We start from the raw sequence: 26387 nt of genomic DNA on the forward strand, positions 1-26387 counted from the left end.
CCCTGAGAGCTCGTATGATGCATTTGCTTCATGGTTCTCTACATTGAATGCCAAATATTGTCCTGAAAGCTGTACCTATAACTACAGGAGTAACGACACAAAAGACAGACTCACCTCCTTGAACACTGTACTGTTTTAAGCTGCAGTGACAGTTTAACTCAGCCACTCTAACATACACCCCTCAAAGAATATGAAAAGACAATTCTTCTCACAAACAGCTTTAATTCACTGACTCCCAGGAGGTGTTTTCTGAGTCTCCTATGAAACCCATCCATTATTTTTTTTTCTGTCTACCATTTTTTTTTCTGCTGTTTGACCCCGCAATATGTGATTTTGCAGTTTGTTTTGCGCTCTTCAGCCTCCTCCTAGTTTCTGAATCAGCCACTTCCAGCCAGTGCAGAAGCACCACGATGCATTTCTATGGATACAGTTCTGGGGGGGTTCCCATGCCCCGAGTCCCGCATGTAGCCCACTCTCCAATGGTACTGGCAGACTGCACTTGCTGGTGTACATTCCTTAGGGCTGCCCATGCCTGGAACAGTTCTCCGTCTGTAAATTCTTCCTGGCAGTCAGTAGCCTGCACCAGGAAGGTATCATACCCCTGGTTCCACAGATGTGCTGCCCCAGCCCTGGCAGAGAGGGAAGAGCTGGGTTCCCAGCTCTCTTATAACCCAGACACGAGGTTTGCTCACTTTGAGCCCATGGTTAGAGGCATCTCTGTCAGCAGAATGACCACGCCAGGTGGCTCTGATGGATGAGAAGGAGACACTTCTGTGACCCCTTGCACCTTCATCCCCCATGTTATGCTGAAGTCCAGAGATGGCAAACGGTTATTCTGCCAGCCCGCTTCTCAATGATCCTCCATTTCCATATTTCCTCTAATACAGGGTTATCTAAAACAAGCAGTGAGAAATATTCCTCTCCAAAAATTGAAGAGGAAGTCACTGAACTTCTTTCTAGTGCAAAATGGACACTTCTCCACTGTGCTCACACTCACTGCAAGTGTGACAACAGTGCAGTCCTCTCTGACTGTCTCCTTCATCTAAGCAAAGTTTTAAGAGACTAAATATAATAACTTTTCTACTGTTTCATATGCCTTGTGATGGCTCAGACAGCTGCACAAGCCTGGCAGACAAGAAGCGGAGCCCACAGGAGATTGGTGCTGCACCAGGAGGCTAGGCAGGACATCTACAGTTTTCCAACATGGCACTAGACACCCATGTCTGGGGCAAAGGGACCCACCCCTTTAACTGAGACAGCTGGAGTGACTTTTAGAGAGCCACAGTGCATCTCTAACTTCTGAGCACTGCAAATGTGGCAGAAGAGTGATTAAGTTGCCATAACCCTTGGTTAAAAGGTAAAGGGTAGAGGAAAATACGAACTGTTACTTTCTTCTGTACTAAAACTTCCTTGGGGGCCTCCTGTGAGTGTGACAGTGAAGGTGGCCTGCAGGACTTCTGCTGTGATGCTCATCAGAAACAACAATTTCACTGAAAACAGCAAGGCAGCTGTTGACAGCGCAATGCCTTTGACACAACATAAGCACTAAAGGTTTTTCATTTTATAAAGTTCTGGAATACTTAATGAAAATTCAAAACAGAAATGTATAAACTGTCAGAACTACAGTGTGCCAAAAGACCTGTAGTGTTTGAGGGGATAAACTGTAAATCTTTAAGAGTTGTCTTTAATTTAAACAGTGAGGAACGGCTGAGGGAGCTGGGGTTGTTTAGCCTGGAGAAGAGGAGGCTCAGAGGTGACCTTATTGCAGTCTACAACTACCTGAAGGGAGGTTGTAGTGAAGTGGGACTTGGCCTCTTCTCCCGGGCAACTAGCGATAGGACAAGAGGACACAGCCTCAAGCTTCGCCAGGGGAGGTTCAGGTTGGACATCAGGAAGAATTTCTTTACAGGAAGGGTTATTAGACATTGGAATGGGCTGCCCAGGGAGGTGGTGGAGTCACCATCTCTGGATGTGTTTAAGAAAAGACTGGATATGGCACTTAGTGCCATGGTCTAGTTGACAGGGTGGTGTAAGGGCAACGGTTGGACTCCATGATCCCTGAGGTCTCTTCCAACCTGGTTGATTCTGTGATTCTGTGTGATTCTGTAAAGGATTCCCATTCACTGTTTTCTCTAGTGAGAAAGTCAATCACAATTACAGAGAGTAAGCTGCAAGGTACACTCAAAAAAAAAAAAAAAGACAAACAAAAAGCAAACAAAGAAGGCGCTCCAAAAGCTTCCTTAAGAAGTTCAAACCTGTAAAATCTTATTTAGCTCATTCTGAGAATCTCAGGGAGTTTCACCATTTAAGTTCTTGTCCAACAATTATGTAGTTGCAGGTAATAAAACCAGAATTGAGGGCATGACTTCCTCCTCCTCCTTCTCCTCTCTGTTACTGCCCTAGCCTAACCGGCGGCAGCCCTCCTTCCCACATGAGAGTCTGCCAAGTCCACAGGAAATGTAACAAGGGTTGAATCATGTGGTGATTCTGTATCAGTGTAATTGCTCTACAAAGTAAAAGGAGATGATTTCTTATGAAAAATGGATTAATAAATTATATAAGAAGATGAACTGAGATTCTTGGGTGGAAACAAAGGGAAAGGTGGATGTCGTGGACAGTAACACCATCAGTTCCACAATTATTTTGAGAACATCAACGGGGATCCCTACTGCAAGGACTGAGGTCCAGCTAGCTCTGCTTTGTAGTAGTCCATCTCTGTTACGCCAGTCTGCTCCTTGTTCACAGCAAAGTAAGTAAAGCTGAACTGCTACAGTATTCTCCTCAAATAGCTGACCAAATATCGTACTGTAAGTGGGACTATTCAGACACTTCAAGTATTTAGACACTTCAGCTACAAACACAGCTTGTATCCTCCTGAATTCAATCCTCTTTACATGCCACGGAATATGTACTATATGGAAGAATAGTATCTTGACCACTGTTAGCTGAATGGAAAAAAAAAGGGCTAGAGGCAATACATAAAAAATTGCAAGTATAACTTTGGCAATCTCCTTCACATCTTCTTAGAATCTCTTACTTTGAGATTTAAACACAGTTTCTATACAGTTTTCTGAGACAGAGAAAATAAAGCTTTACTTTTCTTTCATCAGAAAATAGGCAATATCCGCATTTTGAGAGGAGACTGCAAAACATGGATGATCCACGAGACATACATTTTTGTTCATTAATGATTTTTTCAATATGGCAGTTTCAAAAACAGATCTTGGACTAGCAGCAAGACCTAGGATAAGGACTCGTCTTTCCCCAGTCTGCACCCCCAGAGGGGAAAAAAAAGGGAAGCAAAAAAAAACCAGGCAAACTATTTGAGGACTGGACAAATATCTGGCTAAGATAAAATTAACCATTGATCTAGTCATGGCAATTTCTAAGCATTATTGATTTTGTAGCCCAGGGTCTGCATGCAGTAAAACAGCATCAGTAAAGAATGACTAAGTGTATTGTAAGCAAATCTTTCAGATATCAAGGGTAAAATTTACTCTGGAGGAGATGAGGAAAGGTCATTACAAACACCTTGCATACAGGGCAGCAAAACAAGTACACGGACATAGATTGCATGTCTATAGACTTTGCACTGAAGAATATGATTATTAGCATTTAAGTATTACTCCAGACAGATCAATAGATTTCTAAGCAACAAGAGAAAAAGAATAAGCCTCACAATGATAGAAAGACTGCCAGACCAGAGGTTCAGAGTGTCCATTAGCCATTTTCTGTACTGATTGTTATCGGTCACTGCAGTGGGAAGTAAAGATTAATTCAACTGGGCTAATTATCAAACAAACTGCTTATAAGCAAAAATTTCTTTCCCAGCGCTGGTTGTTGTTCATTACCCCAAAGCATGAGAGGATACGTTCTCTTTGTACGTCATGCAAAAAATTTGGGCGTAGGGCACCATGGATGATGGGAGAACACAGGTAAAGCAAGCAGAGTTAGTTCACATTGCCATGCAGATGGCCCTGGAAACAGGCTAGCTATGTTCCCATGGTGCTGAACACAATCATCCCAAATTAATAATCCCTGCATGGACCCACACAAATCCTCGTGGTGTCTCTCAACACGATCATGGTTTGGGCACATATGCCTGGTTCACTTCCCTCACGCACAAGCATATTTGGTGTAGATTCCGCATTGTTTCTTACAATTGATGAATTTCCCTGTGAAAGTGACTTTGCTTTGCGTATAATGGATATATAAGGTGAAGAAAACATTATGTTAATAGGGTGTTGTCTTTTTTTTTAATCTGCTTTTGAGTTTGTTGTCTTTCACTGTCATTGAACTGTCGTCTTTATTCCTGTTGTAAGAAAATGCAAATGAATATTGCTTCTGTCAATGAAGCCCATTCACTTTGGGTCTTCCCAGTCTGAATAGCCCTGGATTATTTACTTTTAACCTCTCTTTGTACAGATATCTTTCTATGCCTTTAATTAGGTACATTACTGCTCCTGACAGCCTTCTATTTTAACAACATATTTTACTTTTACTAGAAATAAAAAGCCTTCAGGATAAGATCCTTCTAAAGTGCTTCACACACTCTTCCCTCTTCTTGACCAACTTAAATAATAGCATGTCATCTACAATTTTTGTCACCTTGCTTTTTCAGCCACTTCTCCAGACAATAAATACATTTACCCACTCTGGTATCAGCAGATATCCTGTGACACTCTACTGTTAAATTTCTTGCCATGCTGAAAATTGGCTTTCTATTTTTTAATACTTTTTTCCTCTTTTTTTTTCTCCCTGCAAAATTTCCCTTCTCTTATTTCTCTCTTCCTCTTAGTCTTTGTATGATTGTCCAGTTCCCTCGCAACACACACAACTGCAATTTTCTGGTTTCTTCTTCAGAATTTTTATTCAGCAGTGGGCTGTTAAAGTTGACAGGATGCAGAGAAATCACTGGGACCATAGACACAATAAATTAACTTGTAATGTTGATACTTCCCATATCCACATCACATAATGGATGCCTATGACCAGACACCAATATGTGAGAAAGCTGGTGTTAATCTGCCCTGGTTACTAACTGGCTACAAACAAGAGCCCTATCTGTTTGATTAAACAGGTAAAAATTAGAAAGAAATTTAAACAAATGTATGTGAACATTAAGGAACACTGTTCTCTAAATGCAATGATGCTGCTCATTTCTGATGATCCGAGTCCTTCTTTGAATTCATCCTTCACAGATTCAAGGCACTGTAATTCCCAGAAGTCATTAGCTCACTGCACCTCTACTTTTAAAAGCACTAAATGAATCATTCCCCCAGATTTTCCATTCCACCACCAATTTCTTCAGCCTGAACACGTTTTGGGCATAAAGAGGTTACTGCTTCTTGAACTGTATACAACAAGAACTGCCAGCTTGAGTAAAAGCAAAGCCTCATTTAGCCCAGGAGCCCACCTCTGCTTCGAGGGCGAACAGATACCCAGGGAAGTGAGGGAAGGCAAAAGGTTTTCCTGAAACTCATTCCCATTTCCCAGTGATCTTTGCCTCACAGCTGCCTGAGCTGGGAGCTACAACTAAACCTCCACATTTAATTGCACCTTCTGAATCTATCAGACAATACTGCGTCTTTTTCCAGCCTGTTTTTTCCCCCTCTGTTGATATATTGGCCTTCTTGATGTCCTATGGTAGTAAGTTTCAAGTTGAATTATTCATTGCATCAGGAAAAAGAAAATAAACAGAAAAACCCCAAATCTTACTATCTAATAATTTAACTGTCCCTTAGCTCCTATGATGAAAAAGAATCAATCCCTATTTGCTTTCTCTATGCCACATATAGAGAAAAGCATTCCATGCTTGCTTGTAGCAGTTCCCTCCACCATCTTTTTAACTTGTTTAGTCTCCCCATACATGGAAGCTATCCATGCTTCTGACCATCTACATTTTTCCATTCACAGGAGGTGTGATATGGATTTGTCACTGAACAAAACTTTTTTGTCTCTATTCCTTGTATGTTCTTAATATAACAACATAGAATTTCATTTTTTCACTTTCCCTGAATATTGATACTTTCGGAAAACTATGCAGAAATAATACCTGAAAAGAGCAACAAACTCAGAATCCATCCCTGTGAACATAAAGTTGTATTATTTTTTCCATACTTTGCACTTAATCTATTACTGTAAACAATTTTTATCAGTATAAAAATACAGTGTATTCCCAGAAAGAAGCTCTTGTGATTAAGGCAAGCAAACCACATTTAGATGATACAGAAGCATAATCCAGTTGTACCTCAAACTCTCTGGACAACTGTAAAATAGTAATGTCTTTCTGTGTCTCAGTTCTCTTCTATGCAATAGGAATAATAGAGATGCCTGTGACAAATGACCTTCCCCCACCTCAAATGAGACATCTAGGGGAAAAGAAGAAATACAAAAAAGTTTTCCAGGCTAGGAGGTTCTGTCAGTTTTCCCCACCTCCACTTTTCTCATAACCAAAATAAAATAACAATGTCAGCAAGTTCATTACAGATAGAGAGAAAATCAGGTATATGCCTTCTGGATTTCTGCCAGATAAAATTTATTTGAGGAAAGCAGATGCTTTCTGCAAGGTGTTTGTCAAAAATCCTACTCCTTCAGCAGAGATAAAAAGCACTGACAATGTTTTGATCACACATATTTATATGATAAGTAGTAAAAATGAGCATATTTCCCATACTGGAGATCAAGGAAGGATATTCAGACAGAAAGGTGAAACTCTGTTTCAATTCTTACGAGATCCAACAACAGTGAAGCAGACACATCTTGTTAAATATTTGTTATACTTGAATAAAAAACATACTTAATAATTAACTGGTGTGCATTTAATTTACATAATGATTGCTCAATTAAATCAAAATGAAAATTTAATTTGAGACACTTTAAGTACACGGAGATTAAGGATAAAATACGAATATTAGTCCTGAGTCCTTAGTTTTCACGACTGAGTGTGGAGGTGATATGTGGCAAAGTATCTCAAAACAGAATTAGCAATTTAGAATGGGTAATAAAATATGCTTTCATCTGCACCTGGATACAGGAAGAAAATAATGCCAAACAGGCAACAGTCTATGAAATCTCTCAATTTCAAAAATAAAAAGCAGAAAGGACACTCTACCATCTATCCCAATCCACAACATGGACTATGTAATCTTTTCTGATGCCCTTGTATTGCAGTCCTATATACAAAATAGGACGCACTTAACGGAAGAATTTGCCAGACAGGTATATTCGTTTGAAACACTTTTTATTTTAAAACTACAGAACTCTAAGGTTGCAAAGTTTCAACCAACAGGTCAGCTTGCCAGGCTCTTGCTCTGCTACCTGTCTCTTTGATGTCCCTCCTCCTAAAAGCATCATGCCTTCTCCTCCATACAGGTATCCAGGACAATCAAGGTTTCTACTCTCTGGGACATCAAAGGCAGCACACTTGTAAAAGGGGAGGTATTCCTGCTTAAGTCAGACTGAAAGGGTTTACAGTTAGCTCAGTGGAAGGAGTTTAATAATCATTCCCAGATCTCGTGTTCTAGTAAAGCAGAGAAACCATTCAGTTACAAAAGAAGCCTTGAATTCTAAGTTTCTACATCTTCAGTAAAAAACATAAACATCTGATTAAAAGTTATGGTATTACGGAACATATATCAGCAGTACCCTTTATAAGGTGCAAATACCATTGTAAATACCACTTAGCAACAGTACAAGGGGAGTCCTTCAAACTTCGTTTAAAACTCACTTTTACATGGATCCTATTTAAGGAAACATCTTAGAGTCAAACCTCAGTTACTACACATTCTCTGCTTTTTCCCCACTACTGAGAGACCTATGATTGTGAGGTCTTCTTAATAGTAGTACAGTGATAGACACATCAATAATATTAGAACCAACATAGAGCACCGAAGACAAGGTTAGGTCATTACCTGTTATATTGCAAAAAACACGGAGTGGTCCAAGTGGTCCACTTCCATCAGAATCGATGTAGAAGAAACCTGACGTCTTCCCTTGGTGTCGGTAAGCCTCACAAGATTGTTCATAGATAGCTTTAAAAGAGAGAAAGTGATTTTTATCACAAACAAGAAGAAAACAGATAGACATGCTTTATACATGAGTACTGCTTTAATCATTATCATAACATAAACTGTTGGTTCACTGCTGATTAGCATGTGAAAGAGTTTACTGCATTTGGACCTGAGTCCATGCTCAAAATTAGGCATGTATTTAACTTCCTTGAACTTAATACACACTACATACACACATGTATACATGATTTACTACCTAGGCATGTGCTCAAGTCTTGTCAACGCAGATGAGAGATATTTTTGCCAGTCCTCAGCTTCCCTGGAGGATATTGTTAACAGGTAGCTATAAACCACTACCACCCAAATGAAAACAAGCCATTGTTCCCTAGCAGAAAAGCCCAAGCTCAGATATGTTCTCCATCCTGGGTGACATCCTTATGCTTTAGACCTATTTTTATATAACCAACTCTTTCTCTCTGCTTATTAATATTCTTCTTTTGGAGGATTAGTGCCCATGAAAATCCAAATGATTAATAAAACAAGCACAGCAGGTCACCAAGAGCAAGAACAGCAGGAAAAAATCCCAGAGGCCAGTACAATTCCTTGTATTTGAGGCATGTTTTCAGGCAAGATATCATAACTGTCACTTCACATGGCGCAAAGAGAAAACTCCCTCAGGGAGGCAGTTAAGAGGTATGAGAAAGTCACATGTATGATCCTGGATCTTGAACAATAGTAACCTTAAATCCCATTGCAGGAGGATTGATTTTTTTCCACCCACTTAAACATTTAACCTGATTATACTGACAAGGTTATTCTCCGTAATAGCTTATGATTGTTCAACTAATTGTCAGCAAATACAACAAAAAACACAGAGTGACTTAGCAGATAGATCAAGACTTCCTTTTTTCTTCCTATGAGACAGAGTTATTTGGAAGACACAGTAATGGAAACACAAGCAAATAGAATTATCCCTAATCTTTAAGTAAGCTTTGCAGTGCTACCAGGAGCAGAACACACAGAAACATATTTGGACATCATCTTTGGCTGCTGTGAGGTCAAATCTATCTTTTTCTTACCCCTTAATTTTAAGGGCATGTTTAGCTACTATTTGCACATTCGTACATCATTATACAGCAAACACAGGAACTTACACATTTGGAAGATACTCAGAAGAACTTGTGAACAACCCATTTGTTAACCACTGCAAATCTTTTTTCCATGCCCCCTCAACTCTTCAGGCAGCAGAGCAGTACAGTTAAACTTGATATGGCACGATATCTTCTGTGTTGAGGTTGTAAATACAACCGTAAAGTTCCCAGTGCTTTTCATCTTGAAGGAACGCATGGAGATTTACAGACCTAGTGCAGGGAAAGCACTTCCTTGCCACTTCTGAAACGCAGTCCCAGCCTCTCCTGCAGAAGGCAGCAATTGCTCTGCACCAGCAGGAATAGTTCCTCATTCCCACCCTTGTGCACACATGGACTCACATTCCTCCTTTCCCCTCATTCCCTAAAGGTATATTCTCTAATGAAACAATTTCAGAAAGGCTTAAATGGCCAGCTTGAAGTAGCCTTGTCGGCCTATTATTCTGAAGGATGCTGTAAGATAGTTCATCACTCAGATTTTAATAAAAACTGGATATTTCTTCACTTCTGCCAACAAAACAGAATCACAGTTCTAGGGGTTCCAATCCCAAATTGGCTATGAATTAAGAGTCTTACCAGTCAATCATTTATACCACTCACTGAAATATGCTTTTCCCTTGTTCATTTCTCTCCCGACCTGACATCTTTAGCAGGCAGAGCATCACTAAGTGCTAAATATGCACAGCATTACCCTTCCTGGAGTTAAGAAGCTGCTTAAGGTACTCAGCATCTGGTGATACAGTGCTTGAATTAGTATCCAACCTATAATAAATAGAATTAAGAAAGCTTCTTCCTGACAGTCATTGCTGTAGAAAGCACTGTAGGAGTCCAGAAAATCTCTAAATTCCTCCTCTGATAGCTGGCCAAGAGTACATATTAAATGCAAATAAAATAAAATCTCCAAACCAGAACCTATTCTTCCACTATTCACAACCTGAGGCGCTAACAGAGTCCCTCAGTCGCCAAGGTGCTGACAAAAGCAACTAGGACATGGAGGGTCAGGAGAGAGACCGTAACAGGCAATTAAGTAAGCAATCAAGGAATCATGGTTTGATCAATTTGCAAAGTTCTCAAACTGCAGTTCACTTAGCGAATTTGCTGTCATCATCATTACAGGACACTTTATCTTGTCTCTTTAGCTTGGAGAAGAGGAGACTGAGGGGCGACCTCATTAATGTTTATAAATATATAAAGAGCAAGTGTCATAAGGATGGAGCCAGGCTCTTCTCAGTGACATCCCTTGACAGGACAAGGGGCAATGGGTGCAAGCTGGAACACAGGTGGTTCCACATAAATATGAGGAAAAACTTCTATACAGTGAGGGTAACTGAACACTGGAACAGGCTGCCCTGAGAGGTTGTGGAGTCTCCTCCTCCGGAGACATTCAAAACCCGCCTGGACGTGTTCCTGTGTGACATGATCTAGGTAACCCTGCTGTTGCAGGGGGATTGGACTAGGTGATCTTTCAAGGTCCCTTCCAATCCCTAACATTCTGTGATTCTGTGATTAGAGAATATGCCAATTGCTTACCCTGAATCGTTTACTGAGTATTTTTGAAGACAAAGGATGGTGCAAGGGGTAGAGACATAAAACTAATATGTTCTCAGTCAACTGGCACAGCTAGAAGAAACTCATTCTTCATCACAAACTTTTTCTAAGTGTTTTGCTGCTTCTTTGACTGTCATTTTGGCTGAAGCCCAGATATACTTCTTTCAAATGAATAAAGAAAGATGTGAAGATTCAGCTATTAATAATGTGAACAGATGCAAACAGAGATGCTCTACTCACCTTTAGATGGCCCCTTTGTCACTGCAACGTTGGAAAAAAAAAAAAAAAGCTGTATAGAGCTAGAAATCAGGCTAGAAGTGCTCAACTGGTATAAAACAGAAAGGATGCACAAGCTTTAGTGAAACTACAGTAATGTCTGCCAGAAGAAAATCCATCATCCTGGTATGTTTTCCTTTTGGTTATACGAGAATTCCAGCAGTAAATGCTAGGGAGTAGCAGAAGTGGGAAAAGGCTATAAAACTCGAGCTCTAGAACAGAAAACGTATTCTAACTATCATAACTTAGAGAAAAACTGTTCTGGTGGACAGCTTATTTTGTAGCTGCATGCTAAAAGTTTCACATGTGTGTATCTTAAGCATTCGGTACTGCATACTTCTAGACTGGAGGAGCCATCGCTTTTAGTTCTCTTTTTTGCTATTTTATGCTGTGTAATGCATCAAGAAGAAAATGATATTTGTTTTCCAGTCACTGGCAGATGCCCCCCAGACATTCCAAATGCACCATCCATTCCAAGCTCTGCTCAACATCTTTGCAGGCTGAGCCAAATGCTTGCTTCAGAATAAAGTTATGCAATTCCATTTGCTGAAAAAGGCCCCATTACTCCAGTGACAACAACTTGAAGCTGTCTTTATGGTTCAATGGAAGACAAGATCTCTTTGCAGTCATTCTTCTCTTTATGCAATCAGAAATATCATACAAAAGTAAAAACCAAAGAGTCAGCTGTGACTGTTAAGACCCCAGAGCCTCAACTTTGAAAATTGCCTTCACATTTATCTTCTGTTTTGTGCCAGACTTCTCTGATGTAGAGGGAGATGTGGTCGTTTTGGGAACAGCGGGAAACCGTTATTGTAGTTGTCATTAAAGAGTCACTAACCATTTACCCATGTAATAGGGCCTCACTTTCAAAAAGCAAGCATCAAGCGTCATTATGGAACTGTTGACAAATGCGTACATTTTAATGTCAACATTTGCAGTATCTACACCTTTTTAATAAGGGTGAGGTATTCATCAGTTCAGAGTAGAATCCATCAACAATTTTCAAGCATTATTTTTAAATTTTTTAAAAAACCCAAAACACAAACAAAAAATAGTGATTTTATTCCTTTATGTGAAGCATTTTAATAGTGTTTATACTTACATTTGTTCAAGTTTGTTTTCAAATTTTAAAATGTTCACCAAAATGGTACCAAAACAACAAAAAATAATGGTCCTTATAGACTGCTCATGCAAAGCTTGTTTTCTCATTAAAAAGCTTAATCCAGCACTTTTTGAAAACATAATTACAAAAATGAAACCTCTAAGTTGTCTTTTGTCTCAAAGGAGTAAGATCAGTTTTTCTTCTCTAACCCTCCCAACACTTTTTTGGGACTAATTTTGACTCATACCAGCCATTGAAGATAAAATGATAGTTTCCAGCAACGTTTGTTTCACTGAACCAGAACCACTGAAAAATCAGAGTTTATGACTTTCAGCCCCTGCTGCATTTCCTCAGGCCCTTTTGGGAACGAGCTGCACTGCCATGCAGCAATAGCACTGCAGTTCCTGCCACCAAGTTCCCGCAGGCAGTCAGGATGGAGCTGTTTGCTTCATGGAGTTGCATTACGCTACTGCTCGATGGAAAGAGATGTCAGCAGCACACATGAACCCATGCTACCCCCCTGCAAGTATGGCTTGGACCTCACAGTCAGGTATGGCAGGTAAAAGCATTAGGGCAAACTACAGCACAAGGCAAAAACCAAAGTGTAAAAGGTGTCACACGAGCGGAGTTTGGCTGATGGGCTATTGCTGGTAACAGTGGCTATTTCAGGAAGACAAAACAAGAAACAGCTTGACTCCAGGGTCCCAGATTTAGTAAGGGAAACTGGACATCAGAAATATCTGTTTTACTTGGTCACAAAGAGACTGGATGACTTTTATTGCTTATTTTTTTCTTTTTTTTTTTTTTCCCAGAATCACTTATAAGCTATAACATTGGAGCCTGTACTGTCATTTTTGAAGTGCTCTTTAAAGAATTTTTTTAAAGGCTATTGCTGTGTTTCACAAGAAATTTAAAATCCTTACAGAGCTAGTTACTGAAACTGATGCAGCCTGAGAGCCCCATTCTTCATACCAAGAGCTGCTTCCCTAAGTATTATATGTGCTCTTGCCTACCTGCTAGGATGAGCTGTGCTGATGGTGTTCAGGCATACACAATACTGACAGAGTGCAAGATATCTATCTCCCAACCCCTTATAATCCTTTGTGAAACACATATACCAAATTTCTCCCTTAGGTATCTCTTTCAGCCTTTAGTATCTCAAATTAAACTAGCTTTTCAGATCAACAACTCATCCCATCAGAGCATTCATTTTGAACACTGCTTTACTCACTGATCGTGATGGCCATGTTTTCCTTTAGTTCTCACTTCTCATCTTTCCAGGTGCTTAAGAAATGGTTTGTCAAACTTTGATCAGCATTTATAAAATAAATACTTTATCTACAATCAGATCAACATCACCCAATTCTATATGTTCTCTTACATATCCTGGGATATACAGATTCATAAGCTCAAAAATCAAAATTATGGATCTGAAACTTACACATCCCGTACTTTTTCAAGCCACACACACTACATCCCTACAGAAGCATCCCAACAAAACTATAAATATGCATTTTGATTGATCCAGGTTCTAGCTATAGATCCATGATTCAGATTTCAATGCCAGGAAGGCATTAAGAGATTTTAATGTCATTATAATAACCTATTTTGACCTTTTGTGTAAAATCAACTACAGAATTTCATTTTCTAATTCCTGCATCAAGACCCTTACAGCTGGTCAGCCAGAGCACACGCAGTAGCTCTCTACACCCTGCAGTCAGGTCCGATGAGGCTGGTGTCCCTCTTAGCTTGGCTCTGCAATTGAAACTTCAGCCTTGATTCAATATGTTGCAAGAGCCTGACAAGTTTTAAATATAAGCAACTTCATCGCTCTTCAGCTGTCTGAAGTATCTTGAACCTGTTAACCCAACTGCTTTAATTGCAGTCCTTAAACCAGAAGAGTTTGTATCCCTGCTGTAGCTGAAATCTTTAACAGCACATGGCTGAGCACAAAGGTCAAATTTCCATTGTTTCCAATAAAACACCTTTTTATTCTGTTTTTCACTGACTAGCTGTTACCATATTGACATTTGGCTTCCAGTCTTACTTTTACCCTAACCAGTTCACCTGCAGTCTCCATGACAGCCTTCACTAAGCACATACTTACTGTTGCATTGTGGAGCTCCCTGGCAGATAAGCCTTTAGCTGGTCTCAGTTTTTCTGAGTACTTAACAACTCTATTTCCTTTGCCCCCATGTTCCTAACTTATAAAACCTCTGCTCTCTGTCAGACCACTTTAATTTCATTTTTCACCTCCAGTTCTATTTCAGATAGGAAAAAAAAAAAAGAGACTATTTGTGCAAAGACTTGAACTGCTACAAATAATCCCCAGGGAGCAACATATTTAAAGCCTCCTCTCTTCAATGGATGAATGAACTTGTTATTCACCCAGTAAGATGCACCCCTTACCCATATTTAAAATAGTGCTGGCTGCTGGACTCAATGCAAAGGTTACAATGATACCCAGACTTCAGTTTTACTACTGGGAGACCAGGCCAGGTAAACCTCTCTCCCCTCCACCCAGCAGTACGTTATTGGCATAGATACAACCAAAAGCATAAATTCCAAATCAAAAGCAATTTGTTTTTGTTTTTGTTTTTTTTTTTTAATCAGAGGATTCTGTCCTTTTCAAATTTAATGGACATCACAATAACTTTCCTCAAAAAATACAATTAATTAAAAGTAAAACTTAAAATTCACAGTATTTCTTTCCTACTGTACTTCCAGTTACTTGTGAAACTGATCACACACATTTCATTGCAAATGCTCTGGAGATTCAAAATTTGAGCTGTACTAGTTATGGTTACCAAAACGAATCCTGTAGTATTGCTGTTTCTAGATTGGATTCTCATAATCTAATAAAAGTAGCTGATAATTCTCAAATTCTCAGAGGTAGATAACATTTTATGGTGATACTATAAATAAAATACATTAAAAAGACATAAAGAACTTTAATTCTTGATTTCATTGGGAGGTGCTGACACTGTCCACTCCCCAGCTAAAACGCAGCAGTGAGATGCATGTTGCTTTTACCACCTCTAACGATTGCACAGTCATGAAAAATTGTAGGCAGAATATTTACTGCCAGATCATTTGGGACTCATTTCATTGTTTTGTAATTCTTTGCACCTTAGATGCAAAGAGTAATAATAACTCCTATAATTATTGTATTCTGACACAAAATCTGATGTACTGGTTAGACTGGAAAGTCCAGTAAGTGCTGGGGATTCTGTCAGGATCTGCAACTAGCCCTGGACTGACCTGGGACAAATTGATATGCACAAATGCCAACACAGACCGAATTAAGCATTCTCACCAAAACTCTCAGAGCTCCTGGGGGCAGATTGGAGATGTCTGTTTTACCCTCTGCTTGTATACCTCATGCCTGACAGATTTGTTCTTACAGACTCGGAGAAATGAGTGTTCAATCAAGGATTTTTCTAAATAACAAATAAAGCAAGATGCAACAGGAGGTTTCTTCTCATTCCAACAGCAGAGGGATTAGTAAAGGCAATGAAGTCTGGGAATGATCGTCATTCTCACCCTTGTAATACAATTGTCTTGTTAAATGCCAGAAAATGAAATCTGTATTCTTGAAAACTGGACTTTGACAGCTTTGTTGTTGACAGACTAATACAGTATCTGCTGTGATGTGCCTGGATGAGAGATGACTTATTCTTCCTTTTTAAAATATGTATTTAACTCATCTGATAAAGGATGTGTTATTTCCATAGATAGCTTTAAAATTACTTTTACCACAATGACACCTAAATGGATGTTCGGGAGGGATCCTTCCATTACACTTGGGAATTAGACAATTTCCTACCATCCAAGCTAAGGCTTCCCCTGGCTGAGGTACGAAAGGTCATGTCAGCCTGTCCTCCCCTGTCGCTTCCCTGCTGAGGTTTGAAGGCAGCTGTGCCAGTCACGCACCCCAGTGGCCCCTGCCCGGTGCTGGTGCAGGGTGACCTGCAAGTCCTGCTACTGCATAAAAGGAGTCAGGGAGACCTACACCATTTTAAGAGCAGTGTTGGAGGGAAAGGAGAAATCAAAGACTCGAAGGACACTGTGCAAAAGCATGGTATTTCAGCTTTGTTCTCTAAAGTACTTGTTGCCCCTGTGGTGATGGTCACACCTGACAAAGGCAGGCTTCAAAAGGGATTGAGTTAGTCCCCCCACATACTCTGTTCTGCAGTGAAGTCCCAAAGTGGAATATTCTCTGTGTTATTTATAAGGAAATGTCAAGCAAAGAGAAAAACTTTTTTAAATGAACACCACTGAGAAGTGCAGATGTACAACTTACAGATACACAAACTGAAGGGAAAGCGTTAATAAGACAGTAATTTATTACAAAATAAACAATGAAAATTCATATGCCAGAAGCATAGTGTGAAGAAAAATATGCAGGAACACCAAGTACACTACTGAAGGCTTGATATGAATATTAAACATGTTTTGGTTAGTCAAGGAACACCAATGTGTTTAAATACACATGAAAAAAACCTATTCCAAGAATCTCATACAGGAAAACGGGCTACTCAGGACATGCAAATTACATGATCAGACCCACTGTTAGATATCTGGCAGACCGAAGCTCTCTGAACCTCATTTGCCCAGTCAACAAACTGTGTACACAGCTCCCTACCTTGGAACACGTGAGAATTACCAAATCCATGGCTGGTGCTTTAAGGTGCAGCTCCAGTAGGGCTAACGACCTGGCTGAAGCTATATTAAGCTTTTCAGATCAAGAATTATATATGCAGTAAGCATATTAATATTAAAAAAAAAACAAACAAAAAACAACAAAAAAAAAACATTTTCAAAGCCTGAAGTTATGTTAAGTTTATGTCACGTCAATGACTATATGACATTTCCATTATTGGATGGATCTTTCCTCCAGCAATTACGTAGGCCGATAAGACACATGCCTGCATGTGCAAGATAGATCACACACCGAAGCAAATATCCAGAATTAAATTACATTCTGTTAATTATCACCTTGCAAAGCTTTGGGACATGTTGACATCCCCAGAACATGAAGAATAAAACCATTATTTTATATTTCTCATCAATGTTCAGCACTCTTTGGAATAAAAAAAACACACTCAAGACTAAAGGCCATCTGAAAACTATCATATATAAAAATAATAGAAATACAGAAAGCCTCATCTTCCCCTTCTAAGAGACTAACATAACTCATAGAAAGAGGAGATTACTGAAAATTACCTTGCAATAAAGTTATAACATTCTGTATCTCAGGGCCATTTTACACTGGTCTACTGCTTTCACTATCACATGATATTTACAAGGAGAATTAAGAGTATGAGAGAGATGACTATGCAGGTTTTAAACTAAGATCTTTCAATTTAAAATATTTTGTATATATATACACCTGTAATTCCTCTCTCTCTATACACCTACAATTCTGATCTAGCTTCAGTTGCCTACTGTATGTCTAAGTTAAGACAGTCTCCCTCTATAGATGACAGGCACTGGCATATTTCAGAGGTAGTCCATGAACTTACCATGGACACCCTATCTCATAGTTAGATTAGTCAAGTTCTGAAAATAGCTCACACACTGTTACAGAGAGAGAGAGAGAGAGCAAACCACTATCTCAGATTAGATGTCACAGTATCAGACAGCAAAAAATAGATGAGATGAATCCCACCCAGGCCTTTTTCCCAAGCTGTGTACTAACATCAGTGTTTCTATCTAAAAGAGGAAAACAGAAAACAAACATTACATTATTATCTATTTCGCAATAGTTCACACATGTGATTACATAAAGGATCCTCTCCTGCCTATCTGGATTATATCAGAGTACTCCAATACCTGATAGATCAGTAGGGTGCCGCACTGCAGAAATGGGGAAAGTATCTATTGTTTAAAAGGCTTCAGCTGAGCTAATCTTCCAGCCCATTTAAATGCAAGCTGTGTGAAGCATATTTAAAAGATAAACCAAAACGCAAAACCATGCATTTTAGAGACTCGAAATAAGATTGTATTCTCAAAGCACTGTCTTAGCTACAGATCAGCTCAAGGAGCAGTAAGCAAACAGTAGTTTCAAAGGAAAGAATCCATACCATTTCAGTAGACTATACAGACCACACACCTTCTAATATACCTGCAAATTGGATCTTATTCCCAACAGGGGTGGAGAAACTAAGGCACAACAAAACTCATACATGAGCAAATGTAACTCACCTACTTTTGGTTTAATATACTATAGGGTTATTCCATGACTGCTAGTTGCCCCAAACTGCGGGCAGTGAAATGGGTACCCGGGTACAGTCAACACAAGTTCTACATTTCCCATCAAATTGCACGTCCACATGCATTTGTGACAGCAAGGCACTAGCACATGCTTTGGATTTTCAAGCTACAGATAGTACAGAGATGAAAACACAATTGTTAATTGGTGCTGTGACTAGTCAGCAAGAAGATGTGAATTGCACTGGAAGCTGCAATGATGAGGTGTAAATCCAAATTCTCTTTCCCCATTGGAAGAAAAGAAAAAACAAACACCAACCCCAAGAAAGACTTGGAAGGTATTGATAATATTCCCCATGTGGCAGCTTGTGAAGGAGGATTAACTGTTACTGAACAGAGAAATGGACTTATTCATCAGGCAATAAGCTTTGCAAGAAAGAAACAACCTGTTTAGAAATCATTCAGTCTCTTCCCATATGTTACTGAAACCCAGAAAACACCAATGAATTTTAGCACTATTTTACTTGTATTTACAGCTAAGTTCAGAGAAGAGGAGAACAGAAGCAGGACCACATGAGACTTCAGGGGAAACTTGCCTGCCACACAATAGTTTTTTAACAGGACATAACCCTACACCCTTTCAGTGGTGGACCCTCGTCTGCATGAGGTAGATTGCTACACCTCCTGCGACAGTTTAGGAGCTTTCAGGATCAGAAGAGATTTTAAGTGGGCAGGAGGACACCTGAGTTTTGCAGAAAGGTGACTGCCTCTAGGAAGATTATATTAGGGCCATGTCTAGACCTAACTAGTTCCTTATACATATCGAGATGAGCACTTTTGCTTCATCCACACGTCTTGAATTTCAACTATACCCATATTTTCAGTCATGACAGACACAGTCTTATGCCACATATCTGATGTGGTCATGCAAACATTGTCCCAGCTGTGTTTTCTATCAACTTACTGTTCTACCCTGCCACTATTTCCTCTCTGTTGCATCAAATGCAAACTATTTCTCTTTGCTTTTCATGGCATGTTTCCAACCTATCTACCTGTCACGACTGGTATTTACCCTGTCAAAAATGTCAAACTCATCTGGCCATAGCCTTATATTTTTCAAACAAGCACGATATTACTTTCTCCCACGTCATTCCTTCATGCCTGTGAGCATTCTATTTCTTCCTCTTTTTAATCTCTACCTTATGACTTTTTGCCTACAAGAAAGTTTAGCAATAATTATGTACCTGGTAGACAAAAACTACCACCTATGATGCCAATGAAGTCTTTCTGACACTTCATCACCTGCATCAGCGTGTTTTTTCCCTTCAGAAACTTAACTGCAAACTCTTTAGAGCAGGGATAGTCTGTATTGTTAGCTGTTCCTCTGTCTTCATTTAGCCCGCACCCAGGGTAAACAATAGGAGTTTTTCTCTCACTCAATGTCCCTTCCCCAACCAAGGAAGGAAATTGGGAAAAAGAGGGAGACTCGTGGGTTAAAATTAAACATATTTAATACAATAAAGACACCAATATAAATGCTAACACAAAACACACAAAAGTATACTTAGAGTCGCAGCAGGTTGCCCAGGAATAGCAATCGTCAGCAATGAGGAAAAAGGGAGGCCAGAAAAGAGGAAAGCAAAACCAGCCCCACCTCTCCCCAGCAAGCCCTCCCTTTTATAGTGAACTTGATTGTTAATGATACAGAATACACCTGTGGGCCAGCCTGGGTCAGCTGCCCTGGATTTAACTGCTAATCATCACAGCTGGCCACAAACTGAAACAAAATCCCAGTGAAATCAGGACAACCTCACAGCGAGATCCAGCGTAGTCCACAAATATTTGCACAAAACCAGTAAGATTGCTTATGTTTCAACCACAAAAAGTATTGCAACACTTTACAGATGATGACAGTAGGTTAGGGACAATGTATCTTTAGATCTCAGTTCTTAAAATGGTAAGGTCTCCCAGTCTGAGCTGGTAAAACATAAAACAATTAATTCTGGTTTGCAGATGCATATCATGCAGTTCTTCCTGAAAGCATAGCAAGGAATGGGTCTTTTCACATTGTTCAATCAGTGGCACCCACCTCTTACAAACATCACACCAAAAAGAGGCAGAAACCACACTGATGCAACTCAAATAGGAAAGAAATACAGCTGACAATTAAACTATTCACACTATGTTTGACTTGCAGCAGATCGACAGTTAAATCTTTCCACTGTTGCTGCACGGACTTGGGTCTGAAGAGCAGTTTGATAAAAGAAATAGCCTCTCCAAAGTGGTACAAGTTCAATTTCAGGCCTGTCAGCCTCAGTATTCTAGTAAAAAAATCAAAATCTGTTGAGATAATGTTTCAAACCTTAAGAAATTAGATGTTTTACTTTGATAGAACTACACTGAATTACATGATTGGCCTGTACATTGAGGATATTCTGGAGTTATGCTGTGATCAGATCTGCAGCTTTCATTCACCTGCTACAAGGTACTCCTGCACATCAACTACTATCAGCTGAAAGCGATAATATCTCTTGTTCTGCAGGTTTCTTATCAACAGTCTGCATTAGCTCACCAGCTTTGAAATGGTTTCATCGCACATTTCAAGCACATGAATGCATTTCTCCAGACTAATGTTGCTGTTCATCAGTGTTGCTTGGCTTACAGGGCAGCTGGCTCTATAATCTAGCTGGAATCAAATTAGCTGTTGATAATATGGTTGTAAATAAGCTGAGCATCTGAATAGCTGTACATCACATGTGCACAGCTTGATCTGCTGGGAAGTCTTAACACAACATCTTCCTGAGAAATTTTCCAGAGTAGTTTTTATATCAGTGAACCTTAAATAACTGCAGCTATATATGTGCCTTTGAGAGCACAGACACGAGTTCACAGAAGCGGGAGGCTTCACTATCTCCAGAGAAATGTCTATGGGGAAAACTAGTCATGAACCAGTCCTCTACAGTAATGAGATGGTCTCCTTGGGACACAAGCCACACTGAGCCGGCATAGACATAGTGAGCCTCAGGCCCCAAGCTAATATGACAGTGCAGATGTAGCCTAGAGGTTAGCATCCCTAATCACCTTTGATGGTCAATAGCAACAGGCCTCTTCCTTCCCCAAGGAGCCTCTCCCTCTTCACCAACTGATTTGGCCATCTAATTTTGTACCAACCATCATCATCTGCTATGGCCTCAATCACTGCACATACTCTGGGTTAGGTTTGGAGGTTTTGAAGAGGGGTGATGGTTTTTGGAACAACAAAAGCATTGGACAAAAAGTAAACCCTCTTTTCAAAACTATAAACAGCATTTTTCTCCCCATCCTTCATCTGGCTTGGCATGATTTCTGCACCAAACCCTTAGCTTCTTTTCTACTTACAATGTAGAGTTCAGGTGACAAATCTATGAATAGACCTCTCAACAGCCTCTTCCATCAGCTGCAGACCCCACACCACAGATGATTTCACCATTAATTAGCAAACCATTAAAGTCTCCAGAATTACAGTACTGTTGCCAATATTCTCATCTTCAAACCACTAAGTACCTTTTCTCCTCTTCTGCTTTTTAGCTTAACAAGCTAAAAAATGCATCTCTCACCAATCACCCTATCTGCGGTCCCAGTGCTCATCAAACACCTGGAGTGGTTATAGTTGTATTCCTAGAATTGTTATTCTTACTCATTCTTTTTTATTTATTTCCAGTGATAGAACAGGAAGTTTACCTTCATTTTCTAACTGTTTTCCCTTTCTCTCCCTATTTTTATTAGAATTCCCAGCATGCTGTGCCTCTACTGTTTGATACTTTTTTTTTTAAAAAAAAACCTTTAAAACATCTTAATATTCCTTTTTTCTGTGGATTTCAGTAGCTGAATGCTTCGTGTACTGCCACTGTTTCAGATACTGTATCCTTGCTAACAGCAGCAGCCCAAATAACAGTTCAGCAAAATTCCAAAATTATAAACTGTTGAAAACTGGGTTCTTGCAACATGAACTTTAGGATAATCTAAAAACAAAGAACCCCATGGTGCCAAAATTGATGTACCCCAAACACAGACTAAAATCACACAGCTCAGCCCAGCCAAATTCAACTCAATGTCTAATAACCAATGTGTCTACGATGTGTATGTAACATAAATGAATTTAAGATTCTCCAAATCAACGTATAATGTGAGAAAAAAATGTGGAAAATTAGTTAAAATAATCTGATTTTGTTTTCTCCAAAATATTTGTCAACAAACATACATATTTGCAAACGGATTCCTGTGAGTTCCCAGCCCAGTTCTTGACCTGTTCGAACCATGTCAGGACATGCTACATCCTATAATACAATATGACCTCTCACAAAGCTCCTCCATAGTTTAATGTGCATCTTGACATACCAGCTGTAATAGAAAACACTGTATGTGTGGATTTACTTACAGTTATGACATGTAGCTCCCTTGTAGCCTGTATCATTACAATCACAGTAAAAGGTGGTCCAGGACTGAGAGCATTTTCCTCCATGTTCACAGTAGTTGGGTAAACATCTAATTGGAGACAGTTTTAAAAAAATGCAATTATAAATATTTCTGCAAACATAATGTGCTGGAAAAAATAATTATAAAACTGTCTCTGTTTCTCATTCAGGCAAGAGTTTCCTAAGACTGAATCACTGTGTAATACCTGAAATAATTACTTATTCCTCTGATCTGTGATTCATTTCAAATACGAGCATTGAAGATAACATTTAATGTATCCAGCAAATAGATAAAGATCACTCCCAATAAAAACATTCCTCTTGTCCTCCACTTGTTAGCAATTAAAGTGTCACAAACTTTCTGAGCACAGAGAAGGAGGAGTAACAGGTGAAAACGCTATTGAAATATTGTTTCAAAGGAGAATCCCCTGTTCTCTGATTAAACAGGCATCATTGTTATCAAAATTAGGCTGTTACATTTGTGTTAACACAAACAGCATGATAATCTCAGAAGTGAGAGGAAAAATATGCTTCAATGAACAGAGAGAGTTCTGTACTCTCTCTTTCCCCCTTATTTTAGTTGATATGCCTCTAAAGTAATATTGTGAAGCAAATTATTGAAAGAAAAAAGAGGCACAACAGCATGCAGCTTGGGAAGTGAACAGAAACAAAAGCTGTGGGAGATGAATTCAATCTCCAGGACAAGAAGCTGATCTACAAGATTCTACAAGAATCTGAACTACACTGGTGTAAATGCAGGCAGTGCAATGGAGTTACACCAGCCTAAACGGAAACAGAGATTGTTCCATTGTTTGCCTTTTCTTTCCTTTTATTTTCCCCCTTACTGTATATTAGATAATCTGTATATTAGATAATCTCTTTTACACTGTATGTTTGACTTTTGAAAAATAAGTAACTTGTTTATACCACTGATTCAATTGTGATGGGTGGGCGGATAGAAAACAGACACTCAATTTATCTCATACACACCAGCACTCCATTAGAGTTTGCTTTGATGTAAATTGAGCTTCAAAACCGTTTTTATGGCCCAGATCTTTCAATGGTGTTAGTGGTGAAGTCACTGATGCTGCCTAGGATTTGTACTAGCTGAAGACATGATTTTATTGTAGTTCGTCTCATCCTTAGGAAATATATTTTTGCATTTAAGTGTGCATATTGCCCTTAACTGTGGCTTTCAGTCTGTTTCTTCTAGAATCCTTACAATCAAAACACATTTCATGCATGCAAGCAGAGAACCTGTATGTCACTAACAGCCATTGTCTTCACCAGCCTCTGGAGCCCTGCCAGCCAAGCATTCATCAACTTACTTGAGTCCAAGGCTGTTTAGAGCTGCCAAGCATTGACAACACAGATCCTTGTTTATGGACAGAGGCCGATCAGACTAACCTCTCATCCTCAATACGCTGTATGCAAGTATGTGCGTATATACGCATACTCGTCTGTGTAAGTGTGAGTCTGAGATTTGTTCTAGAACTCAGGTTTACTTGATCGCTATTTATACCATTGTACATAAAATTATAAAGATCATATAAAAATATTAATATGGAAGATTAATTCATTTTTATTACTGCTTACTCAATTATAATAATTATTTATTATTCAAATACTAGAGACATAAGGAATTCAAGAAGAAGGTATGTTATTTGTAACTATCTGTAGCATTTTAAAACAATTATAAGATATATCTGTCGTATAAAAATCGTTATGACTTCTATTAATCACTGGGCTCAAATACAAAATGAGGAAAGAGAATGGGAAATGCGTGCCTGGTTTTCCAGCTCACCAGGGAGCTTTTTTCAGTGCTGTGGAGAACATCTTTTTTCTAAAACAAGAAAGGAACAAAGGGAAGGGCCAAACCTGTTGGTTTTGCCCCATCCTTAGAAGGCAGGAAGTCTGAGAAGGGACAAGATTTTGGCTTTTAATGGTATGCTGGGAAATGATCTCACAGAGCCTAGCACGCTGCTGGTACAGTGACAGCCCAGTCAGCCCCTCTGCCTTTACATCTACTCTTGGCAATGGCAAAGAGAGATTTAGAGGCTTTGGGTCGATGCTGAAGAAAGCCTACAGGATGGCACTAACAGGACTGGCTGGTGCACGATCTCTCAAACCAGCAACTCCCCAACAGCTTCATCCCTGAGGCTGCAGGGAAGCACAGTGGTTCAACAGCACTATGCTGTTATATATGAATTTTGCCTGTAAGATCAGATTTGCTCGTATTTGTGTTTTGTTCATGCCTGCTATTGCCCTCAGTATATTGCCTTTACTTCTGCCTGCTATTTGATGACAAAAATTCACTTATATCACCTGTACAACACCAGCAGCTATATTCACATCACATGGGTACTAGCAACAAGAAACATCTGATGTTAATAAAGCTCTTTGAAGAGGTAAAAGAACAGTACAGTGTTATCATAATTTACATCATTAGAGTAATGGACAAATATGCTTTCTGCCTATTTTAAGCTACCTTTTATTAATTAACCCAATGCAGTAGAGCTAATTACTAGTCATTTGTGGTTTGCCAAGGGCCTGTATCAGAGGCTTAGACACACTTATTCCTTTAAAAGAGTTTCCTTTCACAGGCTTTACAAAGTTGAATGTCACTTCTCATTTCTACTTGTCTTACAAATGCAGACACTTTTTCTTCCCCCAACAATGCACAAAACGCAAGCCGAACTAGCCATGTGAGCTTTTAATGATATTCATAAATTCAGAATTAAACCTTATTTTTTCCTTAGTCTATTTGCTTTAATTAGCACCAACCACATTGATCTTGTTTTTGGTCAGATAACTAACTCTTCCAAGAGCTTATGAAACAAATTTCTTTGCAACTCTAATAATTACCATAATCCCATTCTAGCTGAGCAGTTGTCTTCATTAGAAGTAAAATTTATCCTAATTGTCAGAGAACTCAAAATTAAGAAATAGCTATGATTAAAATTAATCAAGGCATAAATAAATAATAGGTTGTTCCATTTGCTAACTGTCCTGGATCCTCATGTTGGAGGATTTAAATACATACAATTTAAAATATAAATTAATATTTGCATTCTAGTAGAATCAAGCAATTTTAGCAAAAAATGCAGTGGTATCACAGAAGGTTTGATAGACAAAAACTTGCAGCAGGCAGCCCCTGACCTATTTGCAATTGAAACGAACAAACAGAGCAACACAATTTTTGGAAGTATCATAAACAGGACACTTTGAAATTTAATGATTTCCCTAAGACAGTTTGTGACAGACCAAGGACTCTGATCTTCCAGATTCCAGATTAATTCATAGAATACATCATGGTGAATGAATCTTATAAAACAATAAATTAAGCAAATTATATTTTCCCTCCTTCAGCCAAGCTGGAAAACACACACCTTAGTCATCTAAGTGAGCATTATGCAGAGCCTGCACAAAAGCATTCACTGTCCTTAGATTCACCTCCAAAACTGTATGTGTGCTTCCTTTGAATTCAAAGGACAAACTGCATAGACATTACAGGGCAAAATTTGGCCTTTTGATAGGAATGATGAAGCAATAACAATGACAAAATTACTTGAGTGGGAAGGCTGAAGGAGTTTTACGTATTTGATGTTACACTTGACTGGAAATAAACCCCGTA

At 39.1% G+C, this 26387-nt stretch overlaps 1 protein-coding gene across 1 annotated transcript in view; it reads right to left on the bottom strand.

Annotated features, from left to right (window-relative positions):
- CNTNAP5 (contactin associated protein family member 5) overlaps nucleotides 1-26387 on the bottom strand; it is a 232297-nt gene that overhangs the window by 94427 nt on the left and 111483 nt on the right. Inside the window, exons 11-12 of the mRNA XM_068408092.1 lie at nucleotides 22717-22823; nucleotides 7914-8033 (exon numbers count right to left, since the gene is read on the bottom strand). Coding sequence (XP_068264193.1) covers nucleotides 7914-8033; nucleotides 22717-22823 — 227 coding nt within the window. The remainder of the gene's footprint in view (nucleotides 1-7913; nucleotides 8034-22716; nucleotides 22824-26387) is intronic.

Source organism: Nyctibius grandis, chromosome 9, assembly GCF_013368605.1.
Source record: "Nyctibius grandis isolate bNycGra1 chromosome 9, bNycGra1.pri, whole genome shotgun sequence".
Classification (NCBI taxonomy): Eukaryota; Metazoa; Chordata; class Aves; order Nyctibiiformes; family Nyctibiidae; genus Nyctibius; species Nyctibius grandis.